General features: G+C 35.7%; 1 protein-coding gene across 6 annotated transcripts in view; it reads right to left on the bottom strand.

Annotated features, from left to right (window-relative positions):
• Positions 1-20,400, bottom strand: part of NRG1 (neuregulin 1) — a gene marked incomplete at both ends in the record, with an annotated part of 232,437 nt that overhangs the window by 25,487 nt on the left and 186,550 nt on the right. For all 6 annotated transcript variants that reach the window (XM_080710924.1, XM_080710923.1, XM_080710921.1 and 3 more), the window contains one exon: positions 11,603-11,732. In XM_080710924.1, coding sequence (XP_080567050.1) covers positions 11,603-11,732 — 130 coding nt within the window. The remainder of the gene's footprint in view (positions 1-11,602; positions 11,733-20,400) is intronic.

Genomic DNA, 20,400 nt, shown 5'->3' with positions numbered 1-20,400 from the left:
ATTTGGGATAAAAAAAATAAAATACCTTTATTTAGCTGGGCACAGTGGCACATAATTGAATTCCAAGCTGCTGAGGAGGCTGAGAAAGAAGGATGGCAGGTTTGAGGGCCACCTCAGCAATGTAGCAAGATGATGTCTCAAAATAAAGTTGGTAGTGTAGCTTAGTAGTAGAAGGCCCTGGGTTTAACCACAACAAAATTTAAGTACCACAAAAAAATTAAAAGCAACATAACAAAATTTAAAAAAAGAAAAGTCAAAAGAAAAATGCCCTTATTAAAAGGATCATGAGATACACAAACAGCTGAGGAATTGGGGACTCCTTAACAAAAAAAAAATACATTTATTAAGAAATTGTCACTTAGGCATCTTATATGATTAGAGAACATATGATACTATACAAATGGGGTCAAAAACCCGTATAATCTCCTAACATGTTTGCTAGGAAATGAGCATTATGGGATGGTGGTTTATCTCTTACAAGATCATTCAGAATATTTAGTGCAGTAACACTAGAACTACTTGAGGTAGGCAAATCATTTTCAGAACTATCATCTATATCTGATCAAAATTGTTCTTTTGATCATGTTTACCTTCATTTAGGGATGAATTTTCTAGTTATATCCTAGTGTTCCACAGTTGTGTATGTGTATGTAAATTCATATACATGCACATATGTGGCTTTGAACACTAAGATATAACTAAGAAAATGCATACATACATATACACATACATACATTTTTTGGTATTGGGGATTGATCCCAATACCATTCTACATCTGAGCTATGCTCTCAGTCCTTTTTATTTTTATTTTTTTGAAACAGGATCTTGCTAGGTTGCAAAGAGTCTCACTAGGTTGCTAAGGTTGGTTTTGAACCTGCAATCCTTCTGTTTAAGCTTCCCAGGTACTGGGATTAAAGGAATTTGCTACCATGCCTAGTTCCAAAGCCCAATATTACTCAATGTGTGGTCCACAGATCAAAAACATTAGCATCTCTTAGTAGCTTGTTGGTAGAAATGCAGGATATTAGGCCTCAGTCCATAATTATTATCATCTTCATTTTAACAAGATTCCCAAGAGATCTGAACATATACTGAAGATTAAGATGTAAGGGGTCCTGAATTGGGAAGATGAAGGCTTAAGCCTTTGATCCTGGCATCACATTGTCTTGCTTCTGGACATGTGGCTTTATTGGGCCTCATTTTCCTCAGTGATAAAATGAAGAGATTTAACTAAGTGGTTGTCAAAGATCTCTTCTACCATAGAGATTCTGAGAATTGATGCTATCTTAATAGAATAGAATACTTTTTAGAAAATCCCAGTATTATTTCTTTTAAATGTATTACTAGTTAGGCACAAGAGAACTTAAGAACTTCTAAAAATCAAATTTGCATGCTGGGAATATAGCTCAGTGCTATATTGTCTAGCATGTGAAAAGCTCTGGGCTTGATTTTCAGCACTGCAAAAAAACAAAAACAAACAAAAAAACAACAAAACAAAACAACGCAATTATTAAAGTCGGTGTGTGTGTGTGTGTGTGTGTGTGTGTGTGTGTGTGTGTGTGTGTGTGTTTGGTGATAGGAATTGAACCCAGGGATATTCTTTCTCTGAGTTAAACGCCAGTCCTATTTATATATTTATATATGTATGTATAATTTGTTATTGGTGCCCTGTAGTCATATCTTTGTATTTCAAAACAGGATCTCGTCTCAATAAGTTATTTTTTATTTGCTGAGGCTGTCCTTGAATCTGCAATCCTCCTGTTCAGTCCCCTAAGTACTGGGAATACAGGCATGTGACATAACTCTTGAGTTCTTTACTTTTTGAATTCTGAAACAGGGTCTTATTAAGTTGCAGAGGGCCTCACTAAATTGCTGAAGCTGTTGGCAAACCTGCAGTTCTCCTGTCAAGGCCTCCCAAGTACTGGGATTACTAGCATGTTCTACCACACCCAGCTTTTAAAATCAGTTTTGATGAAGTAGTTTTTTTAAGCAATAATAGAGGTCAAACAATTGAACTATGCAAACAAAAGGAGTGTATAGTAGTGTTCAACCACAAAAGTCATTATGTAACTTTCACTGACTGTTAGCTTTGTTGCCAAATTAGCCAGAAGTAGAAACTGACCTGGAGAGCTTCTACATAAGCAAACTGTAGACTGCTGACTGCATAGAGAAAGCATGTGCAGAGAAACATCTTCTGATTTACAGGTTGGGGAGAAGTCAATGGATTTATTTCTATAGGAATGGGACAAACTAGCTTCGGGCATGATTCTTACTATTCTTAACATTTCATGTTAAGCATCCAATCTATTATTTCCCTGGAGGATAAGAATATGGCAAATTTAATCTGGTTTTGAACAATATACTCTGGCAAATGTGTGTCATTTGTTTTATTAATCAGATTAGAAGATGGAAAGCATTTTTTTAATTCAGTATTTGCTCTCAACATGATAGTCTTTATTCTGTATTTTTGTACCCTTATTTTAAATTATATTGGGGTACACAATGTCAGAAAAATACATGTACACAGCTCTTAGTACCGTCTCCACTGAGTCCTTTCTCCCTTCTTCTCCCCATGCATGATTTTGAGATTGGAATTGGATTTATTTTATTTATTTATTTTTTGGCACTGGGGATTGAATCCAGAGGCATTTTACCTTTGAGCTAAACCGCCAGGCTGATTTTATTTATTTGGAAACAGGGTCTCACTAAGTTGTGGAGGGCCTTGCTAAGCTGTCGAGGCTTTGTACTGGCGATCCTCCAGTCTCAGCCTCCCAAGTACTGGGATTACAAGTGTGCACCACCATGCCCAGCCTGGAAATTGTTTCTTTGGGGGTATATTTTATTTATTTATTTATTTATTTATTTATTTATTTATTTATTTACTTATTGGTGCATTTATTCATACATCATATTGGGGTAAAAAAAACTTGTGTAGACATACATGCACATATCACGATTTAACCCCTACCCAATTCCCACCCCATTCCCTCCCCATCCCTTCTTCCCTTGCTTGGCTTGGTGGTTGACTTCGATATGTTTAAGTACATTGTGTGAAATAAAAATTCAGGTTTTGTCTAAACTTGTATAAACTTTTCCAATGAATCTTTCCCTTACCTCTACCATTTTTTTCTCAGTACTGGGGACTGAACCCCAAGGGGTATTCTACCTCTGAGCTACACACCCTTGCCCTTTTATTTTTTACTTTGAAACAAGATCTTGCTAAGATGCTAAGTATCTCGATAAGTTGCTGAGGCTGGGTTCAAACCTGTGATCCCCTATCTCAGCCTCTCAAGTACTGGTATTACAGACATGCATCATCAGGCCTGCCTACATTGTTAAATTTAACAACAGATCAGACTGCACTGTGCCATGAACAACTGTATGAAAAGAAACTTTGATCTGTAAACTGATTTGTCAAGTGCAGGTCTATCTCCAACATCTGCCTTTCATCTTTATAGCTTATGACAGTCCTCCATGGACACCCAAATAAATTTTTATACTATGTGCTCTCCTTACAGATTTTATTCTCCAAATAACACTTTTTTTTTTTTTTGCGATTTGAAAAAAGAATCTGTGACACCAGGTGTGGTGGCGCATGCTTGTAATCCCAGCTTCCGGGAGGCTGAGACAGGAGGATCGCACAGGTTTGAAGCCAGCCTAAGCAACTTGGTGAGGCCAGCAACTTAGTGAGATCCTGTTTCCAAATAAAGATTAAGATAGGTCTGGGAGTATAGCCCAAAAGTAGAAAAGCCCCTGGTTCCACCCCTAGTACCACACACACACACACACACACACACACACACACACACACACATACACACACACAAAAGAATCTATGACTCCTTAGCAGTAAGTTTATTATCTCAAATTTAGATCTTGTCACTGAAATGGCAGTTTACCTAGGATCCAATAAGGCAATACAATCTACTTACCAAGACTTCTGCCTAGCAACAGTAAAATAAAAATTGATGTTTTTGAAAAATTCATTTGCCTCAAAATGGCATCATAACATTTTGTTCTCTCAGTCATATATAGTATCAAATAAAATAATTTCATTAATAATTTCATTTTTTAAAGTGTGTATATGTATAATACTGGATATTAAATTCAGAGGCATTCCACCTCTGAGCTACAATCCCAGTCCTATTATTATTATTATTATTATTATTATTATTATTATTATTATTTTTGAATTTGAAACAAGGTCTCATTAAATTAGTTGCCCTTGTGAAGTCTCACTAAATTGCTGAGGCTAGCCTCAAACTATAATCATCCTATTTTAACCTCCCAAGCACTGGGATTATAGCTGTGTCACCATTTCTGACTGAAATAATTTCATTTTAAAAATTCATATTAAGATAGGTGACAAAGTGAGGGAAGTCCACATTTCCTTCAGCCCATGTGTGACTTGTCTAGTATTATGTATCTAGCTTTTATGATGATCCAAAGCCTTACTTTAGTTGCAAGACACAGTATTTTTCTTTCAGCCACTATGTGGTTTCTAGTAATTAAGTTCTCTATAAGCTTTCAAGCTATGGCTATTTTATGGAGTACTAGCAATTATATTCATTGGTTTAATTAAATTGGCAAATGAAATAACCTAACACATTATGATAACCATTTTAATGATAATACACTGGCATGCCTATTCTGCAGTCAATTGTAGATACATGTATTTTGAGCGTCAGTTTAGTGTCTGGGGTATTTTTGTATTCTAATTGAAAAAACTTCTCTTTTTTTGGTGGAGGCTCTAGGCATATTAAAAGATATCAGAGACCACATGAAACTTCTGGTTATATAGGGTTGGCTATTTTATAAATCATTTACTATTTGTGGTCAATTGATAAATCACCCTTACAAATCCTTTCTCTTCCTTTCCTTAATTTTTTGTGGCATCGTTTTCATTTAGTCTTTCCTGGAGCAGGCAAGGAAATGAAGGCAAAGTCAAGAGTGGATGCCCCTCTCTCTTTAGTCATCCCTTTACAGTAAAATATTTGAAATTTAATAAATACCCTGTCAAAAAATAAGAGTCCCTGTGATTGGTTTATTCTGCCTATATTAGTAGTGGTATTTCCTTTTATAATGTACAGAATATGCAATTAACTTATTTGGTATAGGTGTTCACAAATATCAAGTGATGGAAATATCAAGAAATATCTATTGAGGAGCATGGGCTGGTTTGTGCTAGATGTCAGGATCTTTTACTGTCACTCTGTAAACTTGAACCAGCAGTGTCTACACCAGCTTCGGAGCTGGTCTGCTTTTCTGCTGTATCATATTGCAAACACTGACTTTTCTCACCCCTTAGCTGGCTCAGCATTCTGGCCAGAATTCACCCACTCACTGGCTGAGTGTCTGCGTTGTAGATTATTTTCCCCTTAGTGTACTGTTACTATTAGTCTGCATTTTTTAAAGATGAGTCTTATTCTGTTATCAACCTTTAAGTGACATTTCTTGAGGTTTGTATATGCTTTTCATAAAAAAGAACATTTTTTACAGAAATGTTCTTTACAGTATCATCTGCAAAAGACATTTATGCCCTCAAGAGACTGTCCTTTTTAACATCATTAAAGAAAGTATTAAAAATAAAATGTTCCAATAATGTTTCCTTCAGAGCTAACCTATGCCTCCCCATTACTGGTCAGCTAGTATGCCTCCTCCCTTTTCTTTTTTAAGATGATCCTGGGACTAGTTTTCAGCCCAGAAGATAACAGGATACACGCAATGGCTTTGCTGAACTCAGGGGTAAATATTGTGGGGAAAAAAATTATCCCACTTTTCCTGGCTCAAATGTTGTTTCAGTGCCTGAGACATGCGATTCCAGTGATGAGGGTGGTAGTGTTCATGGATGACCTCCTCCGTGTTTGAACCTGGTGCCCTTCCTAGGGTTCTGTTTGCACAGCTTGCTCTGAAATAGGAAGCTGAATCCCTTGCCAGTGTTTACTCAACACAATACATCCTTTTGCTGCAGTCAAATCAACTCATCAGACATGATCAGTCCACATCTGCCATGTCTCCACATCACTGTGATGTGGTGACACACTGGTTGCTAATCTGTGGTGGGTGGGGTCTTCCTCCCTGGAGGAAACCTATCCCCATTTCCATCTCCTCAGCATAAATATTTGGAGGTTCTCTCTCTCTCTCTCTCTCTCTCTCTCTCTCTCTCTCTCTCTGTCTCTCTGTCTCTCTCCCTCCCTCCCTCCCTCTCTCTCTCTCTCCCTCCTTCCCCTCCCCTCTCTCCCTCCTGCCCCCCTCTCTTTTGGTGGTACTGGGGTTCCTGGAAATCCTTCTACCTCCGGGCTACACTCCCAGACCTATTTTATTATATTTTTATTTGGAAACAGGGTCTCTTAAGCCAGCAAGGCTAGCTTTGAACCTGAGCAATCCACCTCCCAAGTGCTGGGATTACAAGCCTGCGCCACCACGCACACCATGGAGGAGCTTCTCTATCCTAACTACTCTACCTGGCTCATTTGTAAAGAAACATTTAAATTTTTTACTTTAATTATTCACCATTAATATTTTAAAACTGTATTTTATTTAAAATAGACCATATTTGTTTTAAAAATAATGTCTACTCTCTTCCTTCCCACAGAGCCTCTGCCTCTGACAAGAGTTGGTCCCCATTATCCATCTCCTTTTCTTTCTCTTCTTAAATTTTATTACCTAAATAATCAGCACTATACCATTTGAAATATATTCATTGCCACTGCTCAGTTACTTTCAGCTATTTCATTTTCTTAGTCAGACTAAGTTCCTAGGGACCAGAGATGATACATTATAGTTTGTCTGAGTTATAAAAAATGTGTGACATATAGCTACTCTATAAACAAATAGTAATTAATATTTCATTTACTGAGTTTAATTTATGGCACATTGTTGTGACATCATCTCCTAAAGTTATATATCTTTCAGGAACATCTCTGTCTTTTTTAAATAATGTATAATTCAACCTGGACCTGGATAGTTTCATAGGCATTAATTAAAAAAATCATGAAAGTCCATTTTGAAGGCACCTCCCATGTTTCCAAATGTAGCTTGCTTGAAACCTCTTGTTTTTGCATATAAGGAAGATACAGTAAATTTTCTGTCTACTAGCTGGAGGCCTTATCAAATCAAATAAAAACTGCTAATATTAAATAATATAAAAATTTGGATTAGACATGATTACACCATCTATGAGGACAGGTATATAGACACAGAAATGTGTCTATAGAGATAATGTAATACTACCAGTTACTTTTTATTATATGAGAAAACTTTCTTGCTTTCCAGAGTTAAAGTATTTTAACAGAAATGAACTCATTTAATTTCACAAATTCTCTGGGAAGAAACAGAAAAATTATTAACTCCATGTTATAAAGATATTGTCCAGAGAGTAGATGTGAAAGAAAACAAGATTGCTCACCAAAATTGGTGTTTAAAACTCTAATCCCCTCATGAGAAAGCTACATCTGTCCACTGGACAAAGTATCTGACTTACAAACATGGCCTGATATGATTTTTAGATTTAAAAATGTTTTCTAAAATAGTCTCTACTAACACTGTTCTGAAAAACAAACACAAGATGAGAAGCGAAGAAAGTCTGGTTTTGTTTGTTTGTTTTTTGGTTTGTTTATTTATTTATTTATTGAGAGAGAGAGGAGGGAGGGAGGGAGGGAGGGAGGGAGAGAGAGAGAGAGAGAGAGAGAGAGAGAGAGAGAGAGTGTGTGTGTGTGTGTGTGTGTGTGTGTGTGTGTGTGTGTTACTAGGGATTAAACCCAGGGACCTTCTACCTGAGTTACATTCCCAGCCCTTTTTATTTTCTAACTGAAACAGAGTCCCACTTAGAGCCTGCTGATCTCAAATCTCCAATCCTCCTGTCTCAGCCTTCCAAGTACTGGGATTCCAGGCTGAGCCACTGCACCTGGCTGGACAATTAATTTTATGTTCAAATGATCTAATTTATTTGACCACCTGACTAAATATAGCATCAGAGGGTAAAAACTGGAAAGATTCCTTGCTCATCTTTATATAATCTGGAATAGTAACTATTATTTTCCCTTGGGATACATTTTAAATTACTATAGAGAGAAGTACTGAGCAAAGCTCTCTTGAGAGAAGTGTTTCACTGTTACATGGTTAATCCATTTGGAACATCTTGTTCTTAGTGGACAGACAAAAGAGATTTGCTGTGAAATCTTTAACTCCCAAGAAGATAACAGTGGATTAGGTGACCAGAGAGACTACTTGGGAACTTCCTTGACTGCTGTGTGTCTGCATCATCTCTTCAGGTGGGATAAGGCTGATTCTGCAACATGGCTCATGCCTCAGCAATGCCTCCCTTCACACAGCTGGACCATATGGAAACCATGACCCACCACATACACAGGACAGGATGAGCCAATGCAGTCTTTTTCTATTTTCTGTTTCTATTCAAGTGGTTTGATTAACAGTATATTTTCATAAGACATGTCATGTGATGAGATTTGGTTTAAATTATGAGTACTGATTATATAAAATATTATAGATGTTTGTAACAGGGATTTTTTTTTGAAAAACACTTTCACTTAGCAAAATGAAAATAAAGACCTTAACTATTTTGGATATTAAATATACTTCAAGTCTTCTTTTAAGGTACTGTTTTACTTTAATGCACTAATAAAGTTATGATTTAAAAAGAGAAAAATACCCTGTCAAAATCATAGATGTCAAAGATTTTTTTCCAAAAAGACCTTATAGTAATTGATAACACTTTCTTAAAAGACTAATTACAAGACAAGAAAGGATGGAAGAAAGGGAAGCAATTTGTTGAAAACTAAAAGTCATGACCCATCCCACAATTAATTTGTGGGATGCAAAGTATTCAGTCATATTTCTGCTGTTTAAAAAATTATTATAAGAATAACAAACACTTCACTTTAAAATTAAAAAAACATAAAGAGTCCTTTTTGGGTTTCACTTAAAATTTAATGAGAAACTGTATGGGTGAAGAAAAATTAGAGCTGTTGGCACAATACCAAAATGGAACAAATTAGCAACACTTGGGTGATTGTATGTTTTGTACAGGACATGGGAGGGCTACAGCATATTTGAAATTAATATGAGGAAAGTAGCTGCACTGGTTCTTTAGAGGTATTCAGAAACTATCACATGTGCTCACCTGGCTCGGAAACCTGCACAAATGTTATGATGAAAATGGCTATATTCCAGTATTATAATTAAAATATAGTGGCCTCAGAAGCCTTTCTAAAGAAATAAAATATGAGATATAGATAATATGGGTACAATTGTTTAAAGGAGGATGAATTTAAGGATAAATTTTTGTGCTTTTTCAAGGAGATTTATAAAAAAAACAAGTACATTATATGCCTAAGATTAGGAAAGAATAACAAGGTTTCCTTATATATATAAATAAATCTTATATTTACCGATTATACTCTCCAACTTTTGGTATTTTCTATTTTATTCCCCAGGGGCATTCTACCTCTGAGGTACACCCCCTGCCCTATTTTTATTCTTTATTTTGAAACAGGGTCTCACTAAGTTGCAGAGGGCCTCACTAAGTAGCTGAGGCTGGCCAGGAATCCAGATCTTCCTTTTTCAGCCTCCCAAGTACTGGGATTACAAGCATGCGTCACCATGCCCAGCTTTATTTTTTATTTTAATTATGAGAAAATCTTATAGTAAACTATAAAAATGTCTTCATCACAATTCTCTATGATAAACATATGTATCTCATTTTTGTACTGTATTCATGGCAAATTAGCAGAACCATAGACTAAAATTGATAGATTTTGATTGTGACACGGGAATATAGATCTGAATAATTTTAATGATCAAAATGTGACTAATTTTTAAACAATTAACATAGTCATGTGGAATAATTTGGTTCTGAAAAGAATTCTTTTTTTCTACATTTTCATTTTTATCTTGCTTTAAGTTTTTGATAAGACTTTATAATTTTACTTTTGCTTCTATTACCTAGTTCCATGAAAGAGATATTTAGTAATTGAGATTAGAATTCCACATCCCTGATTCCTAGCCTTTATTCACTCTTACATCTCTATTGTCCTCACTGATAAAATCAACTGCACAATCACCAAAATGTGTCTTCTCTGGGCTCTGCTTCTACTCTTTAAAAAGAAGAGCTTTGGGGAGAAAAGAAAGTAGACCTGGAAGATTCTTGTTCAAAGCTATGATGTTCCATGGGACACACTACAGAGAAGCCCTTCTGACACCTTGAGGACAGAAAACATTTTCTACAAAATGGCATTTTTGTTTAGTGTTAGATTTTAAAACATATCTTTTAAGATGGACTTCATTACTAACAAATATGATTAAGGCCTTTATAAAATTGGTACAATATTTACATTGGCCACATGTACAAGGCATTGTTAACTATTTCCTGTCCTTTATCTTTTTTGCCATTTGCTTTTTATTAGCTCAATTGCTTCTCCAATAGACTTGTCCTTTCTTGTCAATCTTTCAGTCACATGAGATATTATAAGCAAGAGAGAGTTTTTATTTTCCTCCTTTAGGATAAGCATCACTACTTTTAGAACAATGTGCTGGCTGCACGTTTTGAAATGTGGACTGCCTGTAAAATGTACATGAGGTTCTATACAATATTTTTAAAGGAACTACTTTTAAAATACCTCACTTTGGGGGTATGGCTACTGGCAAACAGCAAGATAAATGCTTATGTTTCTTATTTCATTAAAATATAAAGTACATTTTACGAAGATCAAATTATGAATCCCCATGCCACATATAAAGTGAATATAAAGAGTAGACTTAATGGCATGGCAGAATAAACATGTGCATCATAATAAGCCCTCTTAATTTTTACTATAAGATTTAAAATATTTAGTGGGCTGATATCACTGTTTTATGCGACATGCTGAGAGAGAATGTATTTATATTTCTTAATGTTACACCAACTCCTCTATGTCATTGGAAAAAAATGGACAATCTGGATATATAACTTTAGATTAGAGTAGTGCATGAAAGAACCTGCAGTCTGCACTGTGGTGCTACACACACTGAATGCATTTCTCAGCACAGGCAATGATTTTTTCCCACAAGTAATATCAACCTAAAGTTCATAGTAATAATAATTATGGAACAAGAAAATAACCCCAAGTGTGATACATACATTGGCAAAAAATCTTCTGCTCTTTTGCTTCTTTAAGTTGTACTGTTCATTTTTTGAAGGTGATCAGTGAGGTAAGAAAGGAATATTATCTTACAGTTCTAATAAAATATTGGACGGCAAAGTGTGTATCAATACTTATAACCCCTTATGATATTTGCACATCTCCCTTTTGTAACAAGGAAAGCAACATTATAAATATGAAGAAAAGAAAAAAAACAAAATCCAAAAAGCTAGGACACACACAAAACAAAACAAAAAAATACCCCATACATACTGAAAATAGCAAAAACAATTCAGGCTATAACAGAGGAGATGAAATGGTGTGAATGTTTAAAAATGCTCTACAAATTATTCAGCAGGATGCAACAAAATTGGAAAGGAAGTGACCATCCACATCATGAGATATGGAATCATCTGGAATGAGCAGTTATGGATACAAGTCACAAAGAGGATTGCTTTTCTTACTTGCACAGGTATCTTGAGGGATTTGAAAGGTCTTTCACCATGAAGCACTCGCCCCCGTTCACACAGAAAGTTTTCTCCTTTTCTGCACACTTTATAAGATGGCTTGTCCCAGTTGTAGATGTGGATGTAGCTGGAGAGGAGATAAAGAAAGGGAGAGGTTCACATCTATTTTTGTCCCCTTCTAAGCAGTCTTTAATCCTGAGTTCTTTTTAAAAGGAAGAGTACCTATAAAGTACAGTCTACATCACCAGTTTCAGACTTAATAGCATAAACATTAAGTGCTTTCTGTGTTTAAGTACACAGAGCAGAATTCTAAAAGATGAAATTATAGAGTTGATTAATTCTATCTATATCTTTTAATGTAGTTGCAAAAGAGAAGTTCTATTGTTAGTAAGTAAAATTCATTTTTCAGGAAGCCTCAAAGGTAGGATATCAAGTCCTGTCAGCAAAACTCAATTTTGATATCAACTTTTTGATGAAAACTAATTGATAAAATTATTTACTTTGAAAATTGTGCTTTACGTGCATAATGACATTATGCTTTTAGACAATGGATAAAAAAGTGAACATAGCTTAAATGTCCCAAATGAAAAAAATATACATTATTAATGGAATATGATAACATATAGATCAGAAACCATTCTCTTTACAATTTCTATCCTACTCTAATTTCTATTCTGAAGGTCACTATTCAATATCTGACTGCCAAACTACTTTTGTAGAAATAAAAAGGCACTCTAATATTCCTACAAATGTAGATCAAAGCACTACAAAATTCATCTAGTATTAGCAATATAGAAACAAACCTTACTTTTTCTTTTCAATATCTTCATGTAATAATTTTACATTCATTTCTCTAATTACACAACCTAAATGAGGTTGAAAATGGTCCCTGTACCACTGAGAGTTTAAATTAAATGAAGCCAAAATCTCAGCCCTGAGGCTCAAAGGGCAGTTAGTACCAGGACTTTTTCTTTGAACATCATAGGCAGTGCTCAGCCCCAACCAGAAAAAGCTCCATTTATTTATTTATTTATTTATTTATTTATTTATTTACCCATTGACTGGAGATTGAACACAGGGTCATTCTACTTCTAAGCTATATCCTCAGCCCTTTTTATGTTTTATTTGAAACAGAGTTTCACTAAGTTGCTGAGGGTTTCACCAAGTTGCTACTGTTGTCCTTAGGCCTAAAATCTGTGATCCTTCTGTCTCAGCCTTCCAAGTACTAAAATTACAGGTGTGTGTGCCGCCATCATCACCATTACCACCCTAGCCAGAAAGTCTACATAGTTTTTACCACTGATAGTATCAGGATATGAGGCAATGCCAATAGTGAACCATGTTTGATTTTTTAGAATCTTTCAGGAAATACAAAGTCCACCTTGAGAAAAACAGTTTTTCTTATCTATAGATTCATTCTTATACACATTCAGTTCCTGTCTTTCTTACCAATTTGAGTTTCAGGTGCTCTTGTTCACATTTACTTGACCTATCATATGTAATTTTCTACTTTATTCTGCCAGTCTTTTTCATTTCTTTTATAGTTTGTGCTCTATTGTTACTTTTAACTCAATTTCTTCTCGATTTTCACCCCACTTGATCAGGACACTCAGCAATTGATTATTCAAATTCTTAAATATTCATAGCCTTTCTCATCTAAGACATGTTTGTGGACTACTGCCACTGCTTTCAGTATGGCTTTCAGGAGGAACAACATAGGGTAGTCCAGGTAACTTGGGCTTTGGAGACAAGACTTGGTTCAAGTCCCTTCTCTCACTGGCTTTGTGTCCTGAGACATCCCACTGCTCAACCCCATGTGACCAGGCCAAGGGCCACCTGCAGTGCCTTGTCACCATACTCTTCTGCATAAGGTGCTGAACCACAGGCAGATACTAATGGTATCTAAATCCACGAAAGGTTAGGAAGGATTTTTCTTCTCCCAACTGATCTGTAGACATTGTACAAGCTCTTTTACCACAAATCCTATGGCTTTTTACTAAAGCCAACCCCTTCCAATACATACTCCATATAAATTGTAAATAACAATATAAATTAGCTATGAAGCAAGCAAGAGACAAACATCATTTTTATTCCTTAGGCTTACTGATTTTGTGGGATTATAAAAAAAACTTAAAAAATACACATCAAAACTAGAAATGACATTTTTATCTTAAAAATATTTTTCCCTGAAATGGTTATCTTTTTGATAATGCAATCCTGAAACACCTTGCTCTGTTATTCTGCTAAAAAATTCTTACCCGGGCGTGGTGGCACATGCTTGTAATCCCAGCATTTGGGAGGCTGAGATTAGAGGATGGTGTTTCTTGGCCAGCCTCAAGATATTTAGTGAGGCCCCCTCTGCCACTAAGTGAGACCTTGTTTCAAAATAAAAAATAAAATATAGGCTGGGGTGTAGCTTAGAGTTAGAATGTCCCTGGGTTCCATCCTCAGTAATGCAAAAAAAAAAAAAAAATCTCAGATCAATACTTGAAAGTAGTATTGGGACCTTGGATAGTAAAACAATGTTTAGAGGAAACGAAGTAGTAAGTATCTCACACAGCCACAGACTATTCTTCTTAGCACTTTCATCCCTTAGTAGCAGTGAGATTGTATATATAAAGAAAGGATGAATTGTGAGGCAGCAATGAACTCCCAGGTGTTGGGAAGTGTGAATTGACTGACTACAGCCATTCTGAGCCAGCAGCCAACCCCAAGAGTAAGCTGTATTGTCAGAAGAACTCAGGAAAGGGAGGGTGCTATGCGCATTCCAGATTATTGCCAGGTTTCCTTCTCCTCTCCTTAGCTGAACTCAGTGTGCTATCAATCCTAAGCAAGTCTACATATTTTTGCAGTGATATTCTTTCTCTTTGGCTTTCACACGCTATATTACTAAGTTAGTTTCTATTTGATGATTCTGTCAGAAAACAATAACAATGAAAACACACAAAGCAACTCCTATCCCATATTAGGCAAACACCATTCTTTCTGGAGGACCTGGGAAGAGTTTCTTAGAGATAAAGTAAAAGATTTTGCAGAAGACATTCCAATATATAAAATATGATCCCCCAGTAGCTGTTCTGAGAAGGAAGTGAAAGAGATATCACTCATTCAGTGCTTAATAAACCCTGTCTCCCTCAGCTTTGTGAGTAGTTTATTGCAATTTGGTTGTTATCTTCTAACATGTGCTAAATGAATGGCAATTAAAAACACTGCAAGCCAGGTATGGCGGCCACATGCCTGTAATACTAGTACTTGGGAGGTTGAGACAGAAAAATCACGAGTTCAAGGTCATTCTCACCAACTAAGAGAAACCCTGTTTCAATACAAAAAATAAAATCGGGCTGGGATATAGGTTAAAGGTAGAATGCCCCTGGGTTCAACCCTGAGCAAGACAAAACAAATTAACAAACAAACAAAAACTCTGCTAAACAGAAGTCCATCACTTTTATGTCTACTAGTTATATGAAATTTTTATCCTATATGCTTTTCTTGGTAGTTTAGAGACTATGATATTGTAAGAAAGAAAGAATATATAAAGCAGCAACTTATTACCAAATAATGTACTCTATAGCGTTTTACTTAAACTTGTCTCTCTTGGCAACATAGGTCAGGTCTAGTGATCACCAGGGGAGGCTGGCAGTTTTCTGACTCAGTTGAAGTTTGGAGATTAAGATCACCATTTAGGACCATAAAAATTATTTGCCACTCAATAGGACTCCTTCATTCTCTCTTTCTCCCTCCATTCTTTACTATCAATTATGTGCAAGAAATGATAACAAATGAAGTTGCAGGAGTGAGAATTCCTAAGAGCATGATCAACTTTCCTCAGAAGGCAACCTTTGTAGATAAGATACAATGAAAAGAATATTGAAGCCACCAATCCTAAGAAGTCTCAAGTGTGCCAATAACTAGCTGCATGACTACTACTCAGCCACCTGCCTCAGTGGCTCAGCAGCAAAAGGAAGACATCACAGGGTTCTGTGAAGTTTGTTGAAATAATCTGCTGCAAAACTTCACAAAGATGCATTATATTGTCACAATTTTTAGTGGCATAAATATTGCACAAATAAAATAAAAAATACTATCAAGATCCTAAAATTTTATAAAAGCAAGCCTCAAGGGTTGTTAAGAAAGAATTCTTTTGAAAAAATGTGAAGAGAGATGCTTTAGTTTGGGGAATCACTGAGTAACTAAAAAATTAAGTAAAAATCAATAATCTACTTTATTGTCACTGCTTGTCAGTGTCTTATAATCACTTAATTTGCTCTTAAAATTGAAGAACAACTGGCGTTAAGATAAAAAAAAACTAGTATCTTTGTGCACACATGTGTGCATGCATGTGTGTATATGTGCAACTGGGAATTGAACCCACAGGGTTCTACTTCTGCTCGCAACAATCTCAGCCCTATTTTATTTTTTTGAGATTTTTAAAATAGGGTCTCACTACATTGCTGAGGTTGGCTTTAGACCTGTAATACTTCTGTTTTAGTTTCTCAAATACTGAGATTACAGGTGTGTGCCACCATGCCTGGTATTAGAAAACTGGTTATCTTAAAAACTAGAAAACTAGTATCTTAAATACATGATTATTTTCTACTTTCAAGACATACACAATTTTGTAATATTTCTGACTGAATTTCCAACTTACATGAATTAAATGTACCTATAGTAATGCTTGTTATTACAAGACTTTAAAAATTATAAAATATTTTAAAGAAGTATGATGCCTATAGTGTATGGAGCATATTATCAATTTTGTTTATAACTTAACATTCTGAAAATCACATTATCACATTTTGTAAATATACAGAAAAAATCTGAATAATAACTGAGTGTTCTTTCTCTATTTTTATTACTCCATGACCACAGCATTTTCTGCAGAGTGCCAGCTTTTTTTCCCTGCTCAATGCACGCTAAATATAAAAATAATGCTAAAAGGATAGCTTTATTCCTTGCTTCTTTTAAATGATGATTTTTTAAATCAGTGAACTAGATAGTACCAATAGACCAAAACCACTACATAAATATAAATTGCTGATAAGTGTCCTTACTCTTCTTTGACAATTAGCAGGAAGAAGCATTTGTTAACAGTATTTACCCTATGGAGAAATCATTAGATTTTGTCTTTTCTGAGTGAAGAGTTCTTAGGACAATTTCTTTTTATATTTTTTTTTCTTTTTCTTTTGTGTGTGGTATTAGGGATTGAATCCACCAGCCCTCTACTGCAGCTTTTTTTTTTTTTATTTTTAGACAGTTTCACCAGACTGGCTTCAAACCTGGGATCCTCCCACCTTAGCTTCCAAGTCCAGTGATTTATAAGCATGCATTACCACCCTGGTCTTTAGGACAATTCTTAGTGGTTTATTTAAAGAAAACAAAACTATGTATGTAGTTTGCTCAATGAAATATACAAATTTTTAACATTTTTAATATCCTATTATTAAGTAGCCACTATTACAAAATTACAGAATTTTTTAACCTTACCTGTGACATCCTCAATGCCTATATATTTAGAAATCTGCGTGCTTTCCTGCTTTTGGAGGTCCCAATTTAAAAATAAAAATCTAAAACTATTATTTTGTTCAGAATACTGCTCCTTTGCGCTTGAACACTAAAAGCACTTTGCCTTGTGGGAAGAATGTGTAGGTGGCTCCTAGAAGGGAAGCTCTAGAGCACAGGTAAGCAGGGAAGGCTGCAGACCTCATGGGCGGCTCTAGATGCCAAAGGAAGGAGAGGTGCAGTCATTATTTTCCTAAAGGGAAAGTCAAAGCCAGACTTGGAGCCCTGAAATACGGTCACTCTGGGTTGGCATTCTTCCCCCTGTGCAGTAGTAATTCAACCCTTTGCTGCATAGTGAATGAGTACTTGAAAATAAATGACAGGAGGAGAGGAGATAGAAGACATCCTTGTAGACTTGGAGGTTACCGGGGCCAGTACTGTATTGGAAAACAATAGCTCATGTCCCTTCACCTCTCCTTTACTGAGCTCTGCAGAAGAAACTATAAGCAAGGGTTGAGAGTATAGCTGAATGGTCAAGTGCTTGCCTGGCATTCATGAAGCCCTGGCTTCCATCCCCAGCATCTCAGCTCTCCTGAGATTATAAATGGAACCGGATCTTACAAAAGTAGGATTAGAACATCTAACTCTATAGTCCTTAAGGTCAGCCTAATCAGCTGGAAGCACTTTGAAATATTCAGAATACTTACAAAGTAGTAGTCTCTCACAAAGACAAGTTGGCACCAAAACCTAATGGAGATTAACTAGTTTAACTGGGTTTTGGCACCATTTAGATACATATAGAATGGTGGGACTATAAAAGACCTTAGAAAATTCTATAATTTATCCTGTATTTTAAAAGAGGATACAATAATCTCAAAAGAATAGTTCTTCATCCTTTAATAGATTACCACTAGCCAAAAAATCATAACTGCACAGAGGAAGGCTGCCCAAGGTCACACAAATGAACTAGGAATCACTTATTTTTGTTTTGTGAAATTGTGTACAGGGTCTGAAGCAGGTAAAGAAGACTGCTTTTGGATACCTCTCTTCTTTATAAGTTCTCTGGGTGGACCCTGCTATGATTTCTTCCTTCTTCAGCAGAATGAAAAGTGACCTTTGGGTAGTTCTCCTCATAAAACAAAATCATAATTTTTGTTGTAACACTGATATCATCTGTACTGGAACAGAGTAGATTTGAAGTTCCAGCAGTTTCTGAACAAATGATTTGATGTAATTAGTGTTATCCTTAGAAAAATAAGACTATATGGAAAGATTATTTTTCAAACATACAAGTAGCTTTTTTTTCCCCCTGACAATGTGTTTTATTCATGACGTAGTCTAATCATCTTACTCTACTGCATTTTAAAAAGCAACGTCAAAATCTCACAAATGTCTTAGGGATGTCACAGCTTTTCCAAAGGAGAGGAGAGTATCTTTGGATAATAGACTGGGTGATGTTAAATAAGAAAGCTGCATTTTCTTTGTTACAAAGCCAGACATCTTTTCTTAGCTAGGGAGCCAACTTTAGAAACATAATTCTGTTATATAATTTTTGCTAATCACTAACAGTATCATATGAGTACAAAATGTCCACATACTTTCAAGTGGTCTATTGAATCTCTTTGTATCTATACCTATTCTAAAGGAGTACAGTCCATATAGCCTGTAAGGCCAATATTAGCAGTCTAGTTGACTAGCTTAATTTTAAATATTAATAGATCTCACCTGGCTAAATGTTGACGGTAACATTATATACTAAACTATGCATATTCTACCGGGATCAGTTTGGTTGGGAGAAGGTCATGTCAAAGTAGGAAATATTAATCTGTCACTGTCCCAGCTATTCAAAAGATGTTTTTTTTTTTTTTTTTTTCCCCAGGTTTGGGTTAAAACCCAGGGGCATTCAACCTCCAAACTATACCCCCTGCCCTCTGAACCTGCCCTACTTCTTTTACACCCTACTTCTTTTACACCTACACCCCCTGCCCTACTTCTTTTATTCTTTATTTTGAAACCGGGTCTCACTGAGTTGCAGAAGGCCTCACTAAGTAGCTGAGGCTGTCTGCAAACCACGATCCTCTGGTTTCAGCCTCCCGAATGTTGGGATTACAAGCGTGCACCACCATGCCCGGCTAGTCAAAAGTTTTGAACACCAAACAAAGCAAATAAAAATGACTGAACTCCCAACAATGATCAAGGATTCAGTTATCAGCCATATACTGAAATTACCATGTGACATTTAGTAAGATAGGCTAATTTATTCACCAACTAAAATACCTTCAGAAACAAAATTAGATGAAAGGTCAAAAGGGATAAACCATAAAGCAAATTCATTATCTTATTCAACAAAGTGAATAACAATCATGGCATATCAAACAATAAAAGCCATATGGTAATTTCAATAGATACAGAACCAATATTATGGAGTTAAGTCAATTTCTATAAAACTATCTATCAAGCAATTTTTCCCTCAAATAAAATCTGAATTTAATCTAATATGCATATACAGGTATGAATATACAGAAAATAAATTAGGTCAGAGGAACACATTCATAGATGCCATAGAGGAAATGCGATCAGTGAAACCTAGACTATGCACAATTCTATAGGCCAAATAACCCGGCTTCAACAACAATTTAAAAAAAAAATCAAAGGGGAAAAAGATAGATGGAGAGTTATAGCTAGAGATAAAGAATAAGAGAAAAAAATCCATAATAAAGGACATAAGAAAGTTAAAAGATAAATCAACCACTCACAGTATGTGAGCCTTATTTGGATAATGATTCAAACTGTTGTATATTTAGGAGAAGAAAATTGATTACTGTCTAAATAATAATACCAAGAAATTGTTATCAATTTTGTGTGTGTCAAATATATCATGGAATGTTTAAAAATTGTATAGTTCTGATCTCTTAGAAATATAGAATGAAGCCGGGCGTGGTGGCACACGCTTGTAATCCCAGCACTTGGGAGGCTGAGACAGGAGGATTGCATAGGTTCGAAGCCAGCCTCAGCTACTGAGTGAGGCTCTCAGCAACTTAGTGAGACCCTGTTTCCAAATATAAAAAAATAGGTCTGGGAGTGTAGCCCGTGGGTAGAAAGCCCCTGGGTTCCACCCCCAGTACCAAAAAAAATATAGAATGAAATATGTATCTATTAACTGACAAAATGTCTGGAATTTGCAATGAAATAGTAAGAGGGAAAAGAAGTGACTGTCATTATACACTATTCTCTGTATTTTCATATTCATGTTTGTATATAATACATGATTTTTTGTGTGTGGTACTGGGAATGGT

This window comes from Muscardinus avellanarius (genome assembly GCF_963383645.1).
Source record: "Muscardinus avellanarius genome assembly, chromosome: 14".
Classification (NCBI taxonomy): domain Eukaryota; kingdom Metazoa; phylum Chordata; class Mammalia; order Rodentia; family Gliridae; genus Muscardinus; species Muscardinus avellanarius.
This window is presented reverse-complemented; position numbering and strand designations above follow the sequence as displayed.